The sequence below is a fragment of the Ctenocephalides felis genome, unplaced genomic scaffold, assembly GCF_003426905.1.
Source record: "Ctenocephalides felis isolate EL2017-DRISC unplaced genomic scaffold, ASM342690v1 CF-g0.4_SCAFFOLD_03572, whole genome shotgun sequence".
Taxonomy (NCBI): domain Eukaryota; kingdom Metazoa; phylum Arthropoda; class Insecta; order Siphonaptera; family Pulicidae; genus Ctenocephalides; species Ctenocephalides felis.
The window spans coordinates 39306616-39333182 of NW_020539726.1; the positions used below are offsets into that span (position 1 = coordinate 39306616).

Consider the following 26567-nt stretch of genomic DNA (forward strand, 5'->3'; position numbering starts at 1 on the left):
TAAGGGTATGGGCGCATTGCCATATAGAATCGGCCCCACCCTGGTATTTAAATAATTTATACGCCATTTATAGGTCTAAAATGATAAAAACCGATATACCAATTTTCAACTTTCTATCTCATCTTATGGCCGAGATATCATTGAAAATATGTGAAAGTGGCCCCTTTTTCAAACTCACTTTTAGACGTAACCATAAAAGATATCGAAAAAAAATTTACGTGGTTCTATTCATATTGGCTTAGGCCACATTATGTAGAACAATCGATGCCAAATAATCAATTATTATTAGCTGAAAAAGATAAAATAATTTTTCAATTGATGTTTCCGGTAGTGCGTTTAGTTGGACCACCTTCTAATTAGCTTTATTCGAAAGATTATTGTTTTTCTTTTTAGTACTGAAAATATTGTTCAAATCAATTTGGTGGAACACATTGGAAAATTGAAAAAAACCGGAGCTAATACACCCGCGCGTAACGCTAATATACCCTGCAATTGCATAGAGTTCGTTCGAACGCAAAGCTGTGCGCGATGCGCCCGAAACGATTTCTAAGAAAATCTGAATGTGACAATATTTATTATATAGTTATATGTATTCATATGAAATAATGATATAATGAAACATTGTAATTTCAACAAACCCAAGAAACATTTCTTTTTTTGAATGATAATTGCAACATTGTAATTATAAAGCCCTTATTGTGGCCTATCTTTATCAGTACTACTCAATACTACAATACAAAAAGAAATATGACAAATGGTAATCTGAAATTCTTTGCTTTTTGTTATTTAAAATTTTCAAAAATTATTCGCCATTTGATGCGGAAACTTTCTATATAGTACTTCAGGAATTTACAAAAATTAATACTGAAAGTATTCTAATAATCATTTTCATAACATAAAACTTTTTAGTTAATTCATTTAAAAAATTACATTATTTTATGTTGTATTTTTTATGTGGCTTATTTAGTATAGTGACAATTTTTATGTGGTTTATTTAGTATAGTGACAATTTAATTTAATTTAATTTCAGTGTATATATATATATAAAATATATTTAGTGATTTAGTTGATTTAGTGATTAGTTAGTTAAGATTTAGTTAACATAGTAGAACTAATAATGTCTAAAACTTGCAAAAACTGTGATAAATATTTATTCAAAATGCGTAATAGAACGAAAATCATTCTAACCGAGGATGATGAACAGTTGTATAGTAGTTCAATAGGAAAAATAATTAAAATTGGTGATGTTTTGTGTTCCACTTGTAGACTAATTCCTTATAGAGGAGAAGCAAGCACAGACAATATTAATGATTTATCGCATAGTAGTACTGAAAACAAATGTGTTAGTGATTCTTGCAGTGAATATGAATGTAATATACCTCGAAAACTGATTTATCCGTGGATCTTTGTCTCAATCGAGTTGCATCGACGCATAGACATTGTTCTATTTGCAGTAATAAATCCGACCTAATTACAATTCCTCTAGAAGCCAGGATTCACGCATTTGTAAAAGTCAGAATATATATACCGCTTGGAAATCGTGCATGCAATAAGCATTTTTTTGGAAAATTTTTTATGAAGAAGATATACGACAGTTACGTATTTATTCAAACACTAGTCTCGTCCCTCAGAAGGAAATATCAATATTTTTAAACGCTTTGGCAGATACAAGTGTTTCATTATTTAAGCAGATAGATAATTTATCTATATCGTCTGAGCAAATAAAATATTAACAGGTTTTAATCTAGAAGTAATTGCAGAAATAAGTAAAATGCTTAGATCAATGAAAAATAGTAATAATCGAAACATATTCCAAGCATTAGTTATTTTTTGTTCAAATTAAAGACGGGAAATTCTAATCAAGTCATCGCCGGCGTTTTTAATATTTCAAAGAGACAAGTCTCTCATTATTATAAACAAATTTTAATTGGATTCGAAAAAGATATATTGGATCAAAATTTTGGATTAGAGTCTTTTACCAGAACCCAATTAATATCGGAAACATCATACAACGCACAAAAAATTCTGGGATTAACCAATGAGCAACTGGCATTAATATGTGATGGTACATATATACGACACGAAAAGAGCACAAACAATGAATATCAAAGAAAGTCATTTTCTGGCCAAAAACGGGTACCACTATGCAAACCATTTACAATTTGTACAACAAATGGTTTCATAGTTGACTTTTTAGGCCCATACCTGGCAACACAAAATGACGCCACAATCATGAAAATTATATTAAAAGATGCGCATGGCATCAGAACTTTTTTGCAACCTGATGATATTCTATTGGTAGATCGCGGTTTTCGTGATGCTTTAACAGATATAAAATCAGCAGGATATGTGCCTCTTATGCCATGCTGCAGGGGTAGAAGAAAACAACTCACAACAGAAGAGGCGAACGAATCCAGAAGAATTACAAAACTTCGATGGGTTATTGAAGCTGTACATGGTAATATTGCGCAAAGATATCGGCTTTTACACAACACACTAAATAATAAATTATTGCCTAAAGTCCGAACATTATGTAAAATTGTAGGGTTTTTACATAATAAGTATGGAAAACGATTATCATCGGATGGAGATTTAGCTGATGAAGTGATCAACTATATGAATGAACGGACTATACCCAACACCTTACATGATGAAGTTATTGAAAATCGATGGACCAGACGAGCAACAACACTTCAACTTCTTCAGCCAGATCAGTTATTAGATTTTCCACATTTGAATGAACGAGAACTTAAAATATTATTCACAGGGTCATACCAGTTATCACAAGCAATATCTTACCTGGCTGAAATGCTGTCTGACCAAAATCAGCCGAAGTTATATTACGTAAAAGAACATAGGAATATAATTAGAATTGATGTCCAATCACGGCATATAAATAGGAAAAAATATAATGTTTATATTGAATATACTCCGCTTGGCACCAACTATCGAAGTATTTTAAGGTATTGCTGTAGTTGTCCCAATGGATTGAGGACTGTGGTTGCTGTTCACATATTGCGGCTATTATATATTATATGTCATTTGCGAGGTATTTATCACGTATTATACGTCCATCAGAAATACTATCGAAAATTTTTATAATAGAGGAAACTTCGGTTGCTATTAACCACGACAGTGATGACGATTAAAATAACAAAATATAATTTTAATTGATTGATTATTTATTTAGCATACCGAAGTATTTGTGTAAATCATATGATACACTTGTAAATATTAAAAGAACACCAATAAATTTTTATGTCTAATATTATAATTAAAATACTTTTATTAGTTTAATTAAATTACTCACAGTGATAAATAAATGAAATTGTATTTCAGATTCAGAAATGAAAGTTCAGAATTTCTTAGAAATCGTTTCGGGCGCATCGCGCACAGCTTTGCGTTCGAACGAACTCTATGCAATTGCAGGGTATATTAGCGTTACGCGCGGGTGTATTAGCTCCGGTTTTTTCAATTTTCCAATGTGTTCCACCAAATTGATTTGAACAATATTTTCAGTACTAAAAGAAAAACAATAATCTTTCGAATAAAGCTAATTAGAAGGTGGTCCAACTAAACGCACTACCGGAAAACATCAATTGAAAAATTATTTTATCTTTTTCAGCTAATAATAATTGATTATTTGGCATCGATTGTTCTACATAATGTGGCCTAAGCCAATATGAATAGAACCACGTAATTTTTTTTTCGATATCTTTTATGGTTACGTCTAAAAGTGAGTTTGAAAAAAGGGGCCACTTTCACATATTTTCAATGATATCTCGGCCATAAGATGAGATAGAAAGTTGAAAATTGGTATATCGGTTTTTATCATTTAGACCTATAAAATGGCGTATAAATTATTTAAATACCAGGGTGGGGCCGATTCTATATGGCAATGCGCCCATACCCTTTAGCAAAAATAAATTTAAAACGCGTTAAGGTTTTCGGTATACATGTATATATAAATTAATGATTTAGTAAAATTAAATTAAAAATGAGTCAATTATGATATTAAGCAAAAACCAATTAGTAAAATAAGTAAAAAATAAACAAAACTTAAAGCCAATTCAGCAAAAATAAATTAAAATGAGTTCATTAAAATTTTTAGTAAAATAAATTAGTGCAACATTCAATGAAAAAATCATTAAATTTCTGGTCAATTCAGTTACTGAATTAAAAATGAGTTGATTATGATATCAAGCAAAAATCAATTAGAGAAATCAGTATAAATCATAAATTTTTTTAGTAAATTCAGTAAAATTCAAGGTGTACAAAATATATATGTATACATTTTACGATAAAATTAAATCGTGTTAAATGCAAATTGCTCTTCTCCAAGTTTTTTTAAGTAAAACAATTCAGAACGACTTGAAACGTCCAGGGAATAAAATCAGTAAAAACATATAAAATATACACGAAAATCAACATTTTTATCACAAAATTTAAAATACTGAAATTTCAGCAAAATCAGCAATTTGGACTTTCGATAAATCAGCAACTATTAAATCAATGAGGAATTTTTGTTTATAATCTAGCTGATAACGAGAATATCTAACGAAATATTTATAAATCGTCATAGTAAACAATTATTTAGAATTTAGATAAACAATTTTAGCAATTTCGATATCTGAACAAGCAAAACGGAGACTTTTGATTAAAAATTATGCAAGCAAAAATAAGTGTAATATAATAAAAAATAATAACTAGTGGTGTATGGCATCGTGCCTTAAGGTAAATTGCTGGAACTCCCCGTACCGTAATGAAATAATCGAGAAATTTTAAACGATTTCAAATATATCATTACAAATACTGTAACTTTCATTATTTTTGCTATCTTGTTATATCTGAGCAAATCAAATGTAAATCATAAATCATAAATCATAAATCAATTTATTTCCAGAACATTAACAATTGTCATTTCATTTCAAATTCAATTTCAAAAAAATTTGAAAGTTCCCTAAATTTACACAAAATTGAAAAAGTGCTCCCGTATAGTCACAGTCTAAACGCATTTTCAAATAATTCTGTGCGACAATTTCACTTATACTGTGCTTAGCTTGGCGGCATTTTCACGTTTTTCAATAGTTTTCACATAATTCGAATTCGAAAAGTGCTCCACATAGACAGTCTAAACGCACTTGGGTAAACATTTGTACCAGAGTGGCGCTTAGACTGTGCTTAGCCTGGGTGATTTTTGAATTTTTAATCCAAAATTACGAAAGTATTTTTTGAAAAAAAAATTAGAAACAAAATTTTTTTCCTACGGTTAGTTGAAAATTAATAATTAGTTTATTAATAATGTAACAATAAATGATGCCTATAAATACACTCCGCCTAAACAATTATTCAGATTTTGATAAATCTTTCTGTAGTTTGTTAAGGTAATTTTTTAGGATATATGTGATTATAAAAATATAGAGTCCGTAGTATATAGTATTCAGTAGAGTCCTTTTTTCCTTTTCGAAAACCAAATTAAATTTGCTCGACAGTAAAGTCCTTTCTTATTTGAAATCTAAATTAATTTGCTCGTCAGTAGTGTCCTCTTTTTGTGATCCAGGATGCTATTTCATTTGTTCATTAGTAGAATCCTTATACATTATGCCTCTGTTATTTTGATTTGCTCGTCAGTAGAGTCTCTTTTATTATGTTTTGTAATGCATTTTGCTAGTCAGTAGAGGCTCTTTCATATTTTCCACATTGTTATTTAATTTGCTCACCAGTTTTGTCTTTTTTAATTTCATATCATTAATTTGCTCGTCGGTAGAGTCCTTTTTCTTATTTTATACTTTTAATTTGCTCGTCAGTAGAGTCCTTTTTACCCTCAAAATTAAATTTGCTCGTCAGTAGAGTCATTTTTTATATTCGTAATCGAAATTAAATTTGTTCGTCAGTAGAGTCATTCTACATTTTTGTTATAGAAAACAAAAATAAATTTGCTCGTCAGTAGAGTCCTTTTTCATTTTTGAAATCGAAATTAAATTTGCTCGTCAGTAGAGTCCTTTCGTATCTTCGAAATCGAAATTAATTTTGCTCGTCAGTAGAGTCCTTTTTTATTTTTGCAATCGAAATTAATTTTGCTCGTCAGTAGAGTCCTTTTTCATCTTCGAAATCGATATTAAATTGTCTCGTCAGTAGAGTCTTTTTATATCTTAAAAATCGAAATTGAATTGAAAGTGAAATAGTGGCTCCAAGCACAGTATCATGGACATCAATGACTATTTATGACATCAATTAATGTTATATAACAATATCAAAAAAATGGTTTCTTAGTATTTAGAAAAGTTTAAAAAAAGTTTTATTAACGATTATTCGGATTTTGATAAATCTTTCTGAAGTTTGTCAAGGGAATTTTATAGGATGTATGTGATTATAAAAATATTGTAATATTGTAGAAATTATCTTATATATGAAATTTTTCTGTAATGATGTATGTAAAGATACTCCTCCTAAACGATTATTCGGAATTTGATAAATCTTTCTGGAGTTAGTCAAGGGATTTTTTTTAGGATGTATGTTATGATTATAAAAATATAGTAATATTGTAGAAATAATCTTATATATGAAATTTTTCTGTAATGATGTATGTAAAGATACTCCTCCTAAACGATTATTCGGAATTTGATAAATCTTTCTGGAGTTAGTCAAGGGATTTTTTTTAGGATGTATGTTATGATTATAAAAATATAGTAATATTGTAGAAATTATCTTATATATAAAATTGTTCTGTAATGACGTATGTAAAGATACTACTCCTGAACGATTATTCGGAATTTGATAAATCTTTCTGGAGTTAGTCAAGGGATTTTTTTTAGGATGTATGTTATGATTATAAAAATATAGTAATATTGTAGAAATTATCTTATATATAAAATTTTTATGTAATGATGTATGTAAAGATACTCCGCCTAAACGATTATTCGGAATTTGATAAATCTTTCTGAAGCTTGTTAAGGGAACTTTTTAGGATGTATGTGATTATAAAAATATAGTAATATTGTAGAAATTATCTTATATATAAAATTGTTCTGTAATGACGTATGTAAAGATACTACTCCTGAACGATTATTCGGATTTTGATAAATCTTTCTGGAGTTAGTCAAGGGATTTTTTTTAGGATGTATGTTATGATTATAAAAATATAGTAATATTGTAGAAATTATCTTATATATAAAATTGTTCTGTAATGACGTATGTAAAGATACTACTCCTGAACGATTATTCGGATTTTGATAAATCTTTTTGGAGTTTGTTAAGGGATTTTTTAGGATTTTTTGATTTATAGAAATATAGTAATATTGTCGAAATAAATAGAAAATATTATTTATGTATGTATCTTTTATCTTCAGGATGGTATTGGTATTAAATGGAGTTCTGCAGGACGACTGTCCCTCCGACACGAGGTCCCTGTTCGCCGCCCATCCGGTTTACAGGGACACCGCCGCCCAACTTTTGGCGGTGCCCTCCAAAGTTGTGGGCCCTCAAGGGCTCCTTTACGTGCAGCAGAGGGAAGTGGCCGCCACTGCTCCACACGATAGTAAGGATAACAATAATAATAACTAGTGGTGTATGACATCGTGCCTTAAGGCAAATTGCTGGTACTTCCCGTACCGTAGCGAAATATTCGAGGAATGAAAATAATCAATAGTTGTTTTAAATAATTTCAAATAGATTATTTATTATGAATACATACTGTAGATTTATAAGTGCTTTTTAAATTGGGACACGAGCGTATTTCATAAACAACTTATATGTATGTTTACAACAGTCCATTTTTTGATAATTTAGACATTTTTTTCTAAATATTTTACGAGTTTGGAAATATTTGAAAATATTCGTTTTTTTTTCGAAATATTCTCAAATTTTTGTAAAAAATCTTTTTTTTTAATTTTTCAAAATTTAGTTTTTTTTGAAAATAATGAAAAATTTCGAAAATTTGAATTTTTTGAAAACTTAGATTCATTTTTTGAAAATTTTTAAAATTACTAAACTTTCTGTAAATGCATTTTTTGCACACCGTCTACTTAAGCGAAATGTTTTTTGATTTAATCTAATCGGATCTCTCAAAAAATGAATGACTGTTTTTACACCCTTTGCGCTCCATACCTCCGAAACGCCAAAAATGCCTTTCGCAAAAACGACTCGCGATCGAGTACGAACCGAATTATTTTTCACTCAGTTATTCAATACAGTCGAAAATTGTATTCGCACACACACACACACATATATCCATTTTTTCTGAGGTGTGCCAAAATATTCAGAAACCTCTGAAACGTAAAGATATATAAAAATTTTTATTTTTGATTCTTTTGCGTTTACTATAACTTGCCCTACGGGAAGTTAATGACTACATGTTTTTATTCCGGTTTTGAAATGTAAGATATTTTCACCTTACCTTAATGTAATAAAAAATATAATTACATATAATTTTATTTCACGTTTTTGACGATCGGAGCTTGGATTGGGTTTACAAAATGATTGGCCAAGTCGTTTCTTCAAAATTAGCAGAAAAGTGCAAATAAAATTGTATGCGTTTTCGCAAAAAAATCCTGAACCGATTTTGTTAATTGAAAAAACGATCTATAGATATTATTTGGAAATTGTGTTGAATAGTTTTTTATCGTTTTTTATTCAACATTACATGACGACAGAGTTAAACGAACACCTGAAAATAGTAGAGGCATACGGAAATTGGTTGAGTTATATAAATTAATTACAATTGAGAATAAAGGACTGCTTTCAAGACACACAAGCACGTTAATACACATCAAAACAAATATTATAAATTGTTTGAAATTTAACTGAAAATTGCATTGATTGAAATTATATAAATAGCTGAATTTCAAGTTCTATCGATTAGGAATATATCGGAAAGTACATGCAACTGGCCTTGAGGCAAAATGCCACTTAGTTATTACATATTTTGAAATTTTACATATAATGTTTTGATAACAATTTAATAGCAATTTTTTCTTAAAATTTATCAATTACATTTCTTCAGGAACAAAACAATTTTTGAAAGTTCAAAATTTTTTGAGACCTTAAAGTGGGGCGTAGCCCATGAAAGGTTGGGAATCACTGGACTAAATTATTGAAGCAATTATGTTGTATTGTAAAATCAAATGTGATATTGTTCTTTTACCGCAGATACTATATTATTTTTATCTGAATTTCTTATGCTAAGACCATAAATGGAAGGACATTAACTACAATATTAAAAAGTATAAGATAGGATATTAAAAAATTTCGAACTTTTGATTTGTAGGTACAGGACAATGTCTGTGGGGCATCTAGTATATATATATATATATAAATATATATATATATATATATATATATATATCAAAAATCTACCAAGACGTCCCTAACCCAAATTCTCTCCCCAAGGTCGTAGCAATAAAATGCAATACAATATGATATTATTTATAAAAGTTGTTATTATAATATTAATAACAAATTAATAATCAGCTCACGTATATCCAAGAGATTCGTATCTTTTTAACGGATCTTGTTTAAGATAAATGTTGGTTATTTTAAAATTTATTTGCATAAATTTCATACAAAGTGTAAGATAAAAGTGAGTAATAATTTAATTGAAACAAATATTTTTTCATCTTACAGTAAGAAAAGTAGTAAAATAAACAATTAAACTTACTAAATAATAAACATAATAATTTCTTTATTAATCATTTCAAATTTTGAAGATGTCTAGAATGTTTCCCATTGTTTCCAAAGACAATGAAAGATGTCTAGAATGTTTCCAAAAAAGTGTCTAATAGTTTTTGAACCATCGAAATCGGTTTAATTAGATAATGTCTTTATAAATTTATGGCTATTTTTTTTATTGTCAATTATTTAAATTATATTGTTTTTGCAGGAAATGTAAATATTCTTGGTTCCGATGATGCGACGACATGTATCATCGTAGTTGTACGACATTCAGGTAATTATAAATAAATAATTTATTATAATAAATAAATTAGAAAAATTATTTTTTATTAAAGTATTTGTCGAATCACATAAGAAAATTTCGTTTTAAATCGTCTTAGGTTTTCCTTAGAGTCCATGTTTCTGATTCATTTAGGGCCTAGTATGTTTGATCGTCAGTAGAGTCGTTTTTTGTATTTTAAGACTTTTATTTTAATATTCTCAGTTTTATTTAAATTACTCTTCTATAAAAATTTTCTTTTCTTCTCGTTTTAGTTTTAGTTTTAGTTTTTAATTTACTCGTCAGTAGAGTTCTTTCTCTTATTTTATACTTTTAATTTTCTCGTCAGTAGAGTACCCTATTTTATTTGACTCCATTAATTTGTTCGTCAGTAGAGTCTCTTTTTTATTTTCGAAATTCATATTTAATTTGCTCGTCAGTAGATTCCTTTTTCACCCTCGTTATCGAAATTAAATTTGCTCGTCAGTAGAGTCCTTTTTTCTTTTCGAAAATTAATTTAAGTTTGTTCGCCAGTAAAGTCCTTTTCTCATTCTTTAGGTTATAATTAAATTTAATCGTTAGTAAAAATCCTTTTTAACGTCTATAGTGCTTTTTGTTTTGCTCGTTAGTAGAATTCTTTTTTTTTGTCAAGGTAAATTTCAATTTGCTTGCTTGTACAGTTCTTAATATTATATATTGATCGTTAGTAGAGTCTTTTTATCTACTCATTGTTATAATTAATTTTTCAGTAGAGTCCTGTTTTCATTTTTGTAATCGAACTAGAATTTGCTCCACAGTATAGTCCTTTTTTATCTTTGGAATTGTAATTAAATTTGCTCGACAGTAGAGTCCTTTTTTAACTTTGAAATTGAAATTGAATTTGCTCGTCAGTAGAGTCCCTTTTCATCTTTGTTATCGAAACTAAATTTGCTCGTCAGTAGAGTCCTTTTCTATCTTTGATAAAGAAATTAAGTTTGCTTGTCAGTAGAGTCATTTTTTGTTTTCGAAAACGAAATTAAATTTGCTCGTCAGTAGAGTCCTTTTCTTTATTCTACTCTATTAATTTACTTGTCAGTAAAGTCTTTTTTCCTCTTCGAAATTTATATTCAATATGCTCGTCAGTAGAGTCATTTTTTATCTTTGTTATCGAAATTAAATTTGCTCGTTAGTAGAGTCCTTTTTTATCTTTGAAATCGAAATTAAATTTGCTCATCAGTAGAGTCCTTTTTCTTATTTGGTATCGAAATTAAATTTGCTCGTCAGTAGAGTTCTTTCTTATTCGAAATCAAAGTTAAATTTGCTCGTCAGTAGAGTCCTTTTTAACCTTTTAAATCGAAATTAAATATGCTTGCAAGTTGAGTCTTTTTTGTTTTTGGAATCGAAATTAAGTTTGCTCGTCAGTAAAGTTCTTTGTCATCTTTGAAAACGAAATTAAATTTGCTCGACAGTAGAGTCATTTTTTATCTTCGAAATCGAAATTATATTTGCTCGTCAGTAGAGTCCTTTCTTTATCTTTGAAATCTAAATGAAATTTGCTCGTCAGTAGAGTCCTTTCTTTATCTTTGAAATCTAAATTAAATTTGCTTGACAGTAGAGTCCTTTTTTATTCTACTCTATCAATTTGGTCGTCAGTAGAGACCTTTTTTATATTGTAAATCGAAATTAAATTTTCTCATCAGTAGAGTCCTTTTTCATCTTCGAAATTGAAATTAAATTTGTTTGTCAGTAGAGTCCTTTTTCCTCTTAGAATTCGATATTAATTTTACTCGTCAGTAGAGTCCTTTTTTATCTTCGAAATTGAAATTAAATTTGTTTGTCAGTAGAGTCCTTTTTCCTCTTCGAAATTTATATTCAATATGCTCGTCAGTAGAGTCTTTTTTATCTTTGAAAACGATGTGAAATTTGCTCATCAGTAGAGTCCTTTTTTGTCTTCATCACCGAAATTAAATTTGCACGTCAGTAGAGTCCTTTTTTGTCTTCATTACCGAAATTAAATTTGCTCGTCAGTAGAGTTCTTTGTCATCTGCAAAAACGAAATTAAATTTGCTTGTCAGTAGAGTCCTTTCTTTATCTTTGAAATCGAAACTAAATTTGCTCGTCAGTAGAGTCCTTTCTTATCTGCAAAATCCAAACTAAATTTGCTCGTTAGTAGAGTCTTTCCTTATCTTCGAAATTTAAATGAAATTTGCTTGTCAGTAGAGACCTTTTTTATTTTACTCTATCAATTTGGTCGTCAGTAGAAACCTTTTTAAAATTGGAAATCAAAATTAAATTTGCTCGTCAGTAGAGTCCTTTTTCCTCTTCGAAATTTATATTCAATATGCTCGTCAGTAGAGTCTTTTTTATCCTTGAAAACGATGTGAAATTTGCTCGTCAGTAGAGTCCTTTTTTGTCTTCATCACCGAAATTAAATTTGCTCGTCAGTAGAGTCCTTTTTTGTCTTCATTACCGAAATTAAATTTGCTTGTCAGTAGAGTTCTTTGTCATCTTTGAAACGAAATTAAATTTCCTCTTCAGTATAGTTCTCACTTGTTTTACATTTTCAATTTGCTTGTCAGTAGAGTTCTTTTTGCTTTTCGAAATCGATATTGAATTTCCTCGTTAGTAGAGTCCTCACTTATTTTACATTTTCAATTTGCTCGTCAGTAGAGTTCTTTTCTATCTTAGAAATCAAAATTGCATTGAAAGTGAAAAAGTGGCTCCAGTCATAGTGTTATGGACTATATAACATCAATGACTATTTATAACATGAATTATTGTTATATAACAATATAAAAAAATTAGTTTCTAGTCTTAAGAGAAGTTTAAAAAAAACTTTATTCTCTATATTTGCAACAAAACAGCGTATAATAATAAATAAAAATAAGTTTATATGTTGTATCTTTCTCACAAAAATAAACACTATCTAGTTATAAAACATAAAACTAGCTGTAAGTGGAATTCTGTCTTGAGGAAATTATGGCATCGTGCCTTAAGGCAAATTGCTGGAACTTCCCGTACCGTAACGAAATGTTTGAGGAATACTGAATGTTTTTAAGTAGATTATTATTAATATTGTAACATTGTCTAATATTTATAAGAATTATATAAACTGAATTGCAGAGTTGAAATTATTTGTAAAGTATATTAGAACTATAGTCAGAATTGAAAATAAATATTTTTGATATACAAAAAACTAAAAAAAAAAAAAAAAAATGGAACATAAATTTTTTTTTCCAAAATCAATTATTTTGTTAGGACAAGCAGAAAGTTCTTTGAATCATTTAAATCGGACGCTTAGTTCTCTCAAAAATTGCCATTTTTTACATATTTAGCTGCGTATCTTCAAAATGGCTGGGCCTGCCTTTGCCAAAAACTAATAAACAATTCTCCCAATCATTACTAATTGAATGTTTTTCAGATCATTCAAATCGGATACTCCGTTCTCTCAAAAATTCGATTTCTATTTTTTGCACTATTTGCTCCGTATCTCCGAAACGGCTGGACCTGCCTTTGCCAAAAACTAATCAGCTCTTTTTCCTATCAATAGGAATCGAATGTTTTTTGAACCATTCCAATCGGTTGTTGACGAAAATTTGTATCCATAAATACATACACACACACACACACACACATCCATTTCTTCTGAGGTATGCCAAAATGTTCAATAACCTTCAAAACGTCGAGAAATGTAAAAAATTTCAATACTGATTTTCGGCCCATTACAATAACTTACCCTACGGGAAGTTGATGTTTTCTTGAAGTTAAGTTAATTAAGTTCATATTTTATTTATTTATTTATTTATTTTTTAACTTCCCGTAGGGTAAGTTATAGTAATCGTCCAAAAATCGAAATCAAAAATTTTTACATTTCTCGACGTTTTGAAGGTTTTTGAACATTTTGGCATACTTCAGAAAAAATGGATGTGTGTGTGTGTGTGTGTGTGTGTGTGTGTGTGTGTGTGTTTTGTATGTCCGCTTTTTTTCGTCCACGTTTTCGGGCGCACGGATCAACCGATTTGAATGGTTTAAAAAACATTCGATTCCTATTGATAGGGAGATGTGCTGATTAGTTTTTGGCAAAGGCAGGTCCAGCCGTTACGGAGATATGGAGCAAAGAGTGCAAAAAATAGAAAGCGAATTTTTGAGAGAACGGATCAACCGATTTGAATGGTTTAAAAAACATTCGATTCCTATTGATAGGGAGATGTGCTGATTAGTTTTTGGCAAAGGTAGGCCCAGAGGTTTCGGAGTTACAGAGCTAAATTTAAAAAAAATGGCTGTTTTTGAGAGAACTAAGCGTCCGATTTAAATGATTCAAAGAACTTTCTGCTTTTTTCAACAAAACAATTGATTTTGGAAAAAAAAAATTTTTGATTCTAATTTTTTTTCAAAAAAATTTTTTTGTAATTTTGGACTAAAAATTCAAAAAATCACCCAAGCTAAGCACAGTCTAAGCGCCACTCTGGTACAAATGTTTACCCAAGTGCGTTTAGACTGTTTGTGTACTGGAGCACTTTTCCAATTTTGTGAAAATTATTGAAAAATGTGAAAATGCCGCCAAGCTGAGCACAGTATAAGTGAAAATATCGCACAGAATTATTTGCAAATGCGTTTAGACTGTGACTATGCTGGAGCACTTTTTCAATTTTGTGGAAATTTGGCAACTATTTTTTTTTTTTGAAATTTGATTCGAAATGAAATGACGATTGTTAATGTTCTGGAGGTGATAAATTGATTTATTTATAATTAACTTTCCGTAGGGTAAGTTATAGTAATCGCACAAAAATCGAAAATGAAAATTTTTATATAACTTTACGTTTCAAAGGTTTCTGAATATATTGGCATACCTTAGAGAAAATTGATGTATGTGTGTGTATGTGTGTGTGTGCGTGCATTTGTGTGTGTTCAGATACAAATTTCGTCGACGATTTCGGGAATCGGGATGAAGCAATTTGAATAATTCAAAAACATTTTACTTGCATTATCAAGATGAAGATTTGATGAAATTTTTATGAAATTAGGTCTAGCGGTTTCAGAGATCTAGTAAAAAAAGTAAAAAAAAATAACATTTGGCGGTCAACAATAATCATTAGACATTAGACATATGCACATCAAATTATCAGATATTTTATAGAGATTTTAACAATGAGTATACATTTTGTTAACATTCCTATGGGTTCCGTACCAATGCTTATGCGTTAGACAGCGACGCGGCGCTTACGCGCTTCGATATTTAGTCTCTATGCATTAAAGCAGTACGATTGCTTTGAAAAAAAGTTCAGAATTTCCAAAATATTTCAAAATAAATTTTTCAACAAAAAGTAAGTTTTTGTCAAAAATTTATATAGTTCCTCAAAAATCTATTTTTTTTAGAGTAAATTTTTTTAAAAAATGTTAATCTTTTCAAAAAAAAAAATAATTTTTGGTACGGGAAGTTCCAGCAATTTGCCTTAAGGCACGATGCCATGCGCCCCACTAGTTATTTAAATATATAGCCCACAGATTTCTTCCAAGAGGACTCAAAAATACAGTTATTTTACATAATGAATAACAATTAAAATATATACAAAATTACAATACATATATAGTTAGTAACATAAAATGCTTGAGATAAAATTACATATATTGCAGAATGTAAGAATATTATTTATAAACAGAATAAGATAAAATAATGAGATATTTGAAAAGAATATTTTGTAAATACACCTAAGTCTGTTTTTACACGGTCTTTTTGTACACGGTTTGGATATAACACGGTTTGAAAATTGAATATTTTTAATTTTTTTACACGAATTTATTCCATTTAGCACGATTTGAAATTTTATGTACCTAAATTTTTTTTGTCAAATTAAATTTTTGCGAAGTATGTTCATATCACAAATAAGTATTTATGAAAGAAAAAAGTCTGAAACCATCGATAGTATCGATAGTTTGCGAACACTAGCTTAAAGATTTAAGTGAATTCCTCTTTAGCGCAATTTAAAACAATTTTTACTGGTCAAAGCAAATGTGAATAGCACTAATTTAATTCTTGTTCTTGAAAATCCTTGTTTTTCACCAATTTTAATAGGTTTTAGAGATTAGGAACAAATCACCCATTTTTGTATAAGATCAATGTCTTTTTTTACACGTTTTTTTTTACACGGCTTCTTCTGGAACCAATCTCCGTGTAAAAACAGACTTAGGTGTATTTTGTATCTTTCTGCCGAGAAATAAACACTATCTACTTATAAAACATAGAATATAATAAAAATATATTATTATTATATATAAGATATTTTTCTAAGGTTCCGGTGCCGTCGCCCTCGCCCACCTGGACGGCGCGGGCACCGAAGAGGCCGCCTCTGGGATGATCGCCCGCGTCCAGGAACTCGCCTTAGGTTATCCCGAGGGAAGGATAGAGTTGCAGCTGATTGGCGGATTCAGCGATCAGCACGGTTATAGCGAAGAACTATTTTATAATATTATGCGTGAGTAAAACAAATAATAGTAGAAACTAGTGGTGTATGGCATCGTGCCTTAAGGCAAATTGCTGGCACTTCCCGTACCGTAATGAAATGGTCGAGGGATACTGAATATTTTCAAATATATTATTACAAATACTGTAACTTTCATAATTAAATCAATTTATGTATGGTCTTTTGTCTGATTATGCCGGACTCAATACCGCCTGGGTGTTATACCTACAAAAACCTCGTGGGGGAGGATCTAGAATGTTATCATTCTTGCACTGAAATTACACTCAGGAGCGAAGTCTCATTCATTATGTGTGTATGTATGTGTGTGTGTGTGTGTGTGTGGATACTAATTTTCGTCGACACCGATCAACTTATTCATTACAATAAATACAAACTAGTGGTGTATAGCATCGTGCCTTAAGGCAAATCGCTGGAACTTCCCGTACCGTAATGAAATATTCGAGGAATTTTAAACGTTTTCAAATATATTATTACAATTAGTGTAACTTTCATTATTTTTGCTATCTTATTGTTATATCTGAGCAAATCAAATGTAAATCATAAATCATAAATCAATTTATCTCCAGGAACATTAATAATCGTCATTTCATTTCGAATTCAATTTCATTCTAAAAAAATAGTTGCCTAATTTACACAAAATTGAAACAGTCTAAACGCGTTTGCAAATAATTCTGTGCGACATTTTCACTTATGCTGTGCTTAGCTTGGCGGCATTTTCACATTTTTCAATAATTTTCACAAAATTAGAAAAGTGCTCCAGTCTAAACGCACTTGGGTGAACATTTGTACCAGAGTGGCGCTTAGACTGTGCTTAGGTAATTTTTTGAATTTTCAATCTAAAATAAATTACAAAAATATTTTATGGAAAAAAAAGAATGTAATAATTTTTTATCCTCAAAAGCAATTGTTTTGTCAATACAAGCAGAAAGTTTTTTGAATCATTCAAATCGGATGCTTAGTTCTCTCAAAAACTACCATTTTTTGCACATTTAGCTATGTATCTTGGAAATGGCGGGACCTGTCTTTGCAAAAAACTAATAACCACTTTTTCCCGTCATTACGAACTGAATGTTCTTTGGATCATACAAATCGGATGATCCGATTTCTCAAAAACTCGCTTTCTATTTTCTGCACTCTTTGCTCTATATCTCCGTAACGGCTGGACCTACCTTTGCCAAAAAACTAATCAGCACATCTCCCTATCGATAGGAATCGATTGTTTTTTGAACCATTCAAATCGGTTGATCCGTGCGCCCGAAAACGTGGACGAAAAATTTTATCCATACATACATACACACTCACACACACATCCATTTAGTTTCTGAGGTATGCCCTTTAAAATGTTCAGAAACCTTCAAAACGTCGAGAAATGCCAAAATTTTCATTTTCGATTTTCGGCCTATTACTAGAACTACCCTACGGAAAGTTAAAAAGAACTCTACTGACAAGCAAACTCAATAGTAAAGTGAAACATACAAAAAGGAGTCTACTGACGAGCAATTTAAATACCAAAGTGACATTTACAAGGACTCTACTAAAGATTAAACTAAATTGCAAAATCTAGGACACAAGAAAGATCTTTACTGACTTGCAAATTAAATATAATAGTGAAAAATACAAAAAAGGACTCTACTGACGAGCAAACTAAATAGCAAAGTGAAAAATACAAAAAGGGACTCTACTGACGATCAAACTGAAATGCAAAAAATGAAATAGATATATAGGATGTTGCTGGACAATTAATACGAATTTAAATAAGAATATAAATATTCCTAAAAAATAGAAAAGAGTCTCTACTAACGAATAAACTTTAATACATAGCATTTTTTGAAATAAGACTCTATTGAGCAGAAAATAAATGAACAATTCATTCGTAAAAATATGACTTTACTGAAACACAAAACATTAAATAAAAAAAATTAGCAGCATCATAGAATATATGAGAAAGAACTCTACTGACAAACTATATAAAGACATTTCTATAATATTAGGTTGTCAAATATCTTCCTTCCGCCTTTTTGTATTATAAACCAAGAGCAAAAAAGCGGAAGGGATATATTTGACAACCTAATATTTATTTTCATTTTCGATTTTCGGCCCATTACTATAACTACCATACGGGGAGTTAATAAATTTACCTAATGTATTCAAGAATTTGCTTAATGATATATGTTGATAATAAATATACGAAAGTTTTAATTGAATTGCGGACTGTCTAAATGTTAATATTAAGAGCTAAAACTTTTAGAGAATTTTTCTTTATTAATTTAGAAGCATTTGAGCCCTTGGGTGCAAAGAAATTCGAAAATATTCAAAAAATACGAACTTTTAATTGAGTTGCGGACTATCTAAATGTTAATATTACGACCTAAAACTTTCAGAGAATTTTCTTTTATCCCTTTGGAAGCATTTGAGCCCTTGGGGAGCAAAGAAATTCGAAAATGTCCATATCAAGAACCACCCTTAAATATATATACATATATATATATTAATTACCTTCGTACAGAATCTATTCCAATTCCTCATCATCGTATAACGTAATATTTCATAATACAAAATCTATTCAACGGTAATTCGATAGCCGATTCATTATTATTCTACGATGTATGTAGGGGTATATATTATCATCCCTTGCAAGACATTCGATATGTCCAGCAAGCGCCGCCACTGCACAGCCACAAATTGACAAGGGATGGGGGGTACATGGTCAAGATAATTGATTGGAGAAATTTCAGACAAGTTAAGGGATGCTGTGTGTTATGCAGATTAATAGTAGGAGGAATAAGATGACCTATAATTAAGGGATGAAGATTTATATAGGGAAAATAATTTCCAATGAAACAGTTATTGACAATATTTGTACGTTTCGATACAGATGTGTGTCATCATTCGGTTAGAATTATTACTAAATATTGATTTATTTTTGACTCCCGAAGGAGAAGTTTATGTTTTCATCAAAAAATCCCGATTCGCTAATTTTATGTTTTCTCGACGTTTCGAGCCATTCTGAATCGAATGAGACCAAATTTGGAAAAGTATGTGCGTGTTTGTGTGTGTGTGTGTGTGTGAACAGATTTTTGTCGTAAATCGACGTTTTCTCAAAACCGGCTGGACGATTTCAGAAATTTAAATGCTATTCGAAGTATTTAGTTAAGATTGAAAGTGAGTTTTTAATTAGTTAGTTATGGGATTTAAAGAGGACCTACTGACGAGAGCAAGCTGATATTTTTTTCAGACAAAGGTTAGAAAAGGACCCTCTACTGCGAGCAAACTGAAATCTGAGACGTAAAATAAAAGGGACTCTACTGACGACAGCATACTGAATTAAAACATATAATTAAGAAAAGGGACTCTACTGATGAGGCAAATATAAACAGACAAATTTAAAAGGGACTCTACCTACGAGCAAACTGTGTATTTTAGAAATAAAATATTAAAGATTATACTGACAAGCAAACTTGAATAAAAGACGATTTCAAAAGGGACTCTACTGACGAGCAAACTGTTTATTCAGGAATAGGGTATAAAAAAAACTCTACTGACTAGCAAACTTCGTAATTTAGATATAAATTAGAAAAGGAACTCTACTGACGAACAAACTGAGTATTTTTCTAGAAATAGGGTAGAAAGGGACTCTACTGACGAGCAAACTGCCTATTTGACAAATAAAAACAAATTGGATATTACTGAGAACCAAATTAAAAGGCAACACAAAAATATGAATTTACTGTCAAAGCAAACGCGTATTTTTAAATAAAAAGGACTCTACTGATGAGAAAATTAAAACCAAGACATGAAATAGAGAAAGGACTCTACTGACGAGCAAAACTTGAACAGCAGATGAACTCTAAAAGGACTCTACTGTCGAACAACTTGGGTTTTTCAGAATCTATTTACTATAACAGAAATATGAAATGCATTATCAAAGCCAGCAATGTTTGACAAAAATTTTCTCAAATCTGCTGACCGATTTCAAAAATTAAAAAACCATTTGATATATGTCAATGAGGACTATTGTTTGTCAGTTTTGTGCAACGAATCAGCCAAGCCGTTTCTTTGTAAATAACAGATTAATGTAATTTATTTAGGGTAGATACCATGCTTCTAGATCATACTAAAATATACGTTTTGCACTTTGATTTATATTAATTATACACTTGTTTATGATTAGAATCAATTTTTAGTATTAAAATCTTATCGACACACCAATACAATATTAGAGTAAAATGTAGATGATAATTATCTTCAAAATGTATCTAAGATTGTTTTAAGATAACTTAGTTAATTTTAACGTTACCTCAAAAAGTGCCCAAAAATGTACCACAAAATTTTTGATGCAGTTATAATATATTGGTAATTAAACTCAGCCTACGACAAGTCGTTTAATTTTGAAAAATCATCAAAGTTGAGAAAATGAGTATTTTTTTGAGTTTGTTAAAATTGAAATAGACGATTCACTGATATAACGATATAGTACTTGGTCTTAATGAACATACTAAACCTACGGAAACTGGTTCAATTATAAAACTTACTGATTTTTGAAAAATATTTGCTTTTAGAAAATACTCCGAGTTAACGTGTCCATTCCTTTTCAACTATGTGTAATAAATCCACTCGAAATACTTTTAATGACTCATAAATTAATTTAATTTCATTCATAAGTCTGGATTATTTTACAATATCGGGAAAGTTCATGTAACTTGCCTCAAGGCTAAATACCAATACCAACTAGTTACATTTAATGATCAGAAGGTTGGATATGTCCACAATCTTTTATTATGAATTAGGCCGATAATTTTATAATCCGTAATAATGCGTGCGTGTTTATTGAAATATTACGAGCCCGAGAGTCTAATTAATTAATTTAATTTAATTGCTCGGTTCGAAGACTCGTAGAGGCAAAAGGGGCCCCTATGCGGCGCCTTAGTGCATTATTACACTTGTATTAATGATTGAGATTGTATGAAGACTTTATAAAACAACATGATAATATTTGTCCATGGTGTATTTTTTACTTGTGTCGAGCTTCTGCTTCCATGTTTACAATTTTCTGCACTTTTTGTTTGTGAAATCCATTATCTATCATTTATCCTTTAGCTATTTCATTTTTATCTTCCCTATCATGGGTTCCATCTAACTATTTTCAGACAGTAGAGTTTTTTCCTGTCTAATTTTTGACATTACTTGTAAAAGGACACTACTCACGAGCAAACTGAAATACAAGACATTAAATAGAAAAAATGACTCTACTGACGAGCATACTGAAATACAAGACATTAAATAGAAAAGGACTCTACTGACGAGTAAATTGAAATACAAGACCTTAAATAGAACAAGGACTCTACTGACGAGGAAACTGAAATACAAGACATTAAATAGAAAAAATGACTCTACTGACGAGCATACTGAAATACAGACATTAAATAGAAAAAGGACTCTACTGACGAGTAAATTGAAATACAAGACCTTAAATAGAACAAGGACTCTACTGACGAGGAAACTGAAATACAAGACATAGAATAGAAAAAGGACTCTACTAACGAGCAAACTGAAATACAAGACATGAAATAGAAAAAGGACTCTACTGACGAGTAAATTGAAATACAAGACCTTAAATAGAAAAAGGACTCTACTGACGTTCAAACTGAAATACAAAAGATTAAACAGAAAAAAGGACTCTACTGACGAGCAGCCTGAAATACAAGATATGAAATTGTAAAAAGACTCTACTGACGAGCAAACTGAAATACAAAACATTAAATGAAAATTACTTCTTGCCTTGTCGGTATAATTGTTTTTCTTCATTCTTCTTTAGATTTTTTTCTTGAAACTATCCAGATAGTTTTTGTCTGTCTTTCTTGGAGTCCATATCTCTGATCCACAAAGAGACTCTTGCGCAATTTTGTATTTTATCAAACTTTATTTTTGCAAGTTCAAGCTCAATTCGCTCATCAGTAGAGTCAACTTTTCTATTTTATGTCGAACTCAATTTGCTCGTCAGTGGAGTTGTTTTTTATCTTATACTTAGATATTTTATTTACCATGTCCAGTTTCTGTTTGTTCGTCAGTAGAGTCCTCTTTTTCATTTTATATCGAACTCAATTTGTTAGTCAGTAGATTATTTTTTTATCTTTTTTCTTGCAATTAAATATTTTATTGGTTTGTCATTAGAGTCTCTTTTTTCATTTAACGTCTTGTATTTCAGTTTGCTCGTCAGTAGAGTCCCTTCTTAATATTTCTTGTCTTGGATTTCTGGTTTGCTCGTCAGTAGAGTCCTTTCTTATATTTCACGTCTTAGTGTGCTCGTCAGTAGAGTCCTTTTTACAATTTTTTGTCTAGTATTTCAATTTGCTCGTCAGTAGAGTCCTCTTTTCCATTCTATTTCGAGTTTCTAGTTGCTCGTCAGTAGAGTCCTTTTTGTAATTTTATGTCTTTTGTTTCAGTTTGCTCATCAGTAGAGTCCTTTTCATCATTTAATGTCTAATTTCAGTTTGCTCGTCAGTAGAGACCTTTTTTTATAATTTGTCATCTTATACTTTTGCTTGCCCGTCAGTAGAGTTCTTTTTATTATTTATCTAATTTCTCTTCTTTCTCCTTATATATTATCTGGATTGCTGTTCAATTCGCCAGTTAGTAGAGTCTTTTTCATTCATTTTATGTTTGTTCGTCAGTAGAGTTCTTTATTATATTCTGTCTTATATTTAGTTTGTTTGTTAGTAGAATTCTTTTTTACCTACCAAGTCGAAATTAATTTGCTCGTCAGTAGAGTCCATAATTATATTCTAAGTCTTATGCTTAGTTTGCTTATCAGTAGAGTTCTTTTTTATCTACGAGGTCATTTTATCTACGTTCTTGATTTTCTTAGGCCTTCGTTAAATTTCTCGTTAGTAGGGTTCTTCTTAATTATTTATCTAATTTTAGTTTGCTCGTCAGTAGAGTCTTATGTTTATCCACATGGTTGATATATTGTTCGTCAGTAAAGTTCTTTTTTGATATCATTTGGATTTATATTTATGATGCTGGTCAGTAGAGTTCTTTTTATCATCTAATATAATGTTTAGAATGACATCTATTTACCAACTGGGCCCTATTTCTTCTCTTTTCTATATGATATTTCATGACTCACCTAGTTGACCTTGAATAGAGAATTCAGACTCCGGCGATCGTTCGTGGGGCAGAAGACAGTATATTGAACGACTTGTAACGGATAACACATAATGCTAATTTAGTTTTCCATATTTTAAATTTCAAATTATAACACACTGATGATGAGACAAACCTAGTCTCGAAACATTTGTGAAAATTATTATTTAATAAATTAGTGCAAGAAGAGTGTTGTTTGTTCATATTTCTAATATATATATATATATATATATATATATATATATATATATACTTCTATTTTTTTCCCAGATGCTTTCCACAAGCACCCAGTGGAAATAGACCTGACCCAGGCCTGTGTTGGCGAATTAAACACGGCAGTCAGGGGCGGAATACACTGGCCCATGATCTACGGGGCCGGAGTCAACGTCAAGACCGGAGAAATCTTTCCGGCGACCTTCCCGGAAAAAGGTCCGGCTCACGCCTTGAGGTCGGCGAGGCATCTCACCGGAGGACAACAGGTAAGATAAAAGATAATTGATAAATAAATAGATAATATATATATATATATATATATAATATATATATATGTGTGTGTGTGTGTGTATAAACCTCGTGTCACGATGTTGGTTTGCGATGGACGCCCAAACTACTGAACCGATTTTGAAGTTTATTGGCTCATCGTGTGCGTATATATCCAACTTAGGTTATAGGAAATTTTGAAAAGTAATTTTAAAATATAAATACATAATTCTTATAAATTTCTAAGAATTTTGACAGAAAATGACCAAAAAAAAAACAAAACACTAAAATGACAAATGTCAAAATTTATGGAAAATTCGAGAAAAAAAGATTTGATTTTTTCAAAAACATGTACATATATAGATATATCCAACATTTAGATTCAAATTAGATGAAATGCTATATTCAAAATCACTGTTTATAGTTTTAAATCTAATTAAAAATCAATACTTAAAAATTTGAATAAATGTTGCCATGTAAAAAAATTAAATGTCATTTGTCAATATTTATGAAAATAATTATATAAATAGATTTACGATTTAGATTTAATTGATTAGCTTACCAAATTATTTCGGAAATCAAAACTTCATTAAAACATTATTGATCACAGATTACAATAAGCGGCATATTGAATTTAAAATTAATCATAAACAAAATTTTGACATTTCAAAAAAATAATGTTTAACGACTTACTTCAAAAAGAAGCAAATAAATTATTTATTCCAAGTTATGTTATAGGAAATATTGCCAAGCAAATTATAGATACAAAACATTATTGTAAAATAAATATTATCATATTATACTAATTTTGGACCAAGAAGGAAATATTTTGACATTTATAAATTTAGTGCATATTGGATATATGAAGTTGACATTCACTATTTTTCAATTAAATGCAAATGTAAAAAATCAAATATTTATATAAAAAAATGTATATTTAGATAAAGATACTGCGTTGATTTAGACTCAAATTTAATTTATTCTTTAATTTAAAAAAAAAATTGACATAAACAAAGCACTATGATGCGTTGGAATTATTTATCGGAATGTAAAGAAATTTGTGTAATTAAAATATAATATTATTATTAATATATCAGTTAAGATATATTTTGATTGTCATCGCAATCGTAACCTCTTAAATGGAATAGTACAATCTGAGGGTATAATTCGAATCTGACAAAAACAAACTAGACAAACTAAATATTATATCATATTATATTAAATTTTGACCGAAAAGAAAATATTTTGACAATTATAATTAATTTGAAATAAAATGCAAATGTCAAAAATCTTTATGATCTTTATGTAAAAAAATATTTATTTCCACAATATTCCTGTGTTGATTTAGTCAATGAATTTAACAATTATATAATTATTCATTGATGACTCAAAATAATTATTAAATTATTAACAAATAAATAATATTTGAAAGAAAATTTCATTGACATATATGACATGACAAAAGTATAATAAACAAAAAAACTATGATGCGAGTGAATTAATTTTTGAAGTATGAAATGTCAAATAATTTTGAAAATTATAACAAGTTTTTAACTATTTGTCAAAGAATCAGAGTCCAAATCTATTAAATATTTGATTTTTGGCACTTTTATTAATTTTTTGTCAATTTAGGCATATTTTTTATGGCAAACAACGTTTGCCGGGTTAGCTAGTATATATATATATATATATATATATATATATATATATATATGGAAGTGTAGTAGTCCTCCATATTAATACCAATATTATCCAAATTGTAGTAATAATAAATTTTATGAAATATTATTTGTATTTGGTTTATTTTACGTAAGATTAATAACGACGACACTATGTGTTATCATATTGATCGTTAATAAAATGTTATTGGTAATATTGTATTTATAATTGAAAAGAAAGGATTCAAGACATAATTTTTGGCAAATTTTGACTAGAGAGAAACAAAAACCAAGTACGATCTGACACTTGAATTTCCTTTTGTTTTTCTCAGTGCTGTCACTATATGGGCCAATCTGTCCAGAGACATGTGATGCGTGTTGACAAGCCGCTATGCGTGTTGGCAACCCGCTACATATATATATATATATATATATATATATATATTTATATATATATATATATATATATGTACACGCACTGAATTTCACCATTCAATCAAAAATTGCTGGCGATTTGGTGACATACCAATGATTCCGACTGGTCTTCCGTTTGACTTCAAACGATTGCAATTTCCAGTTCGCAATGACAATTAACAAAACAAGTCTCAAGGCCAATCGCTTAGTGTTTTCGGGATAAATTTCAAATATATTATTTAGAAAATCATTGTTTTTCACATGGGCAGTTATACGTTGCCCGTTCACGAGTTGGAAAACCCTCCGCTTTATTTGTGTTAACGTCAGACCAAAAAAACAAAAAATGGGGTTTACCAAAGAGCAGCACTTCAATGAAACGGATAATTTGCGGATTCACTTTCATTTACTTAGAGAAGTTCAACTAAAAAACACTTCGATTTTTGTAATCGAAATAAATTCATTACTGTTGTCATAATAAAATCA

General features: G+C 29.8%; 1 protein-coding gene across 1 annotated transcript in view; it reads left to right on the forward strand.

Moving 5' to 3' along the window:
- LOC113387632 (protein N-terminal asparagine amidohydrolase-like) overlaps positions 1–26567 on the forward strand; it is a 129436-nt gene that overhangs the window by 99456 nt on the left and 3413 nt on the right. The window contains exons 2-5 of the mRNA XM_026624986.1: positions 7350–7537; positions 9878–9943; positions 16198–16380; positions 23803–24011. Of these exons, the coding sequence (XP_026480771.1) occupies positions 7351–7537; positions 9878–9943; positions 16198–16380; positions 23803–24011 (645 nt within the window). The 5' untranslated portion in view covers position 7350. The remainder of the gene's footprint in view (positions 1–7349; positions 7538–9877; positions 9944–16197; positions 16381–23802; positions 24012–26567) is intronic.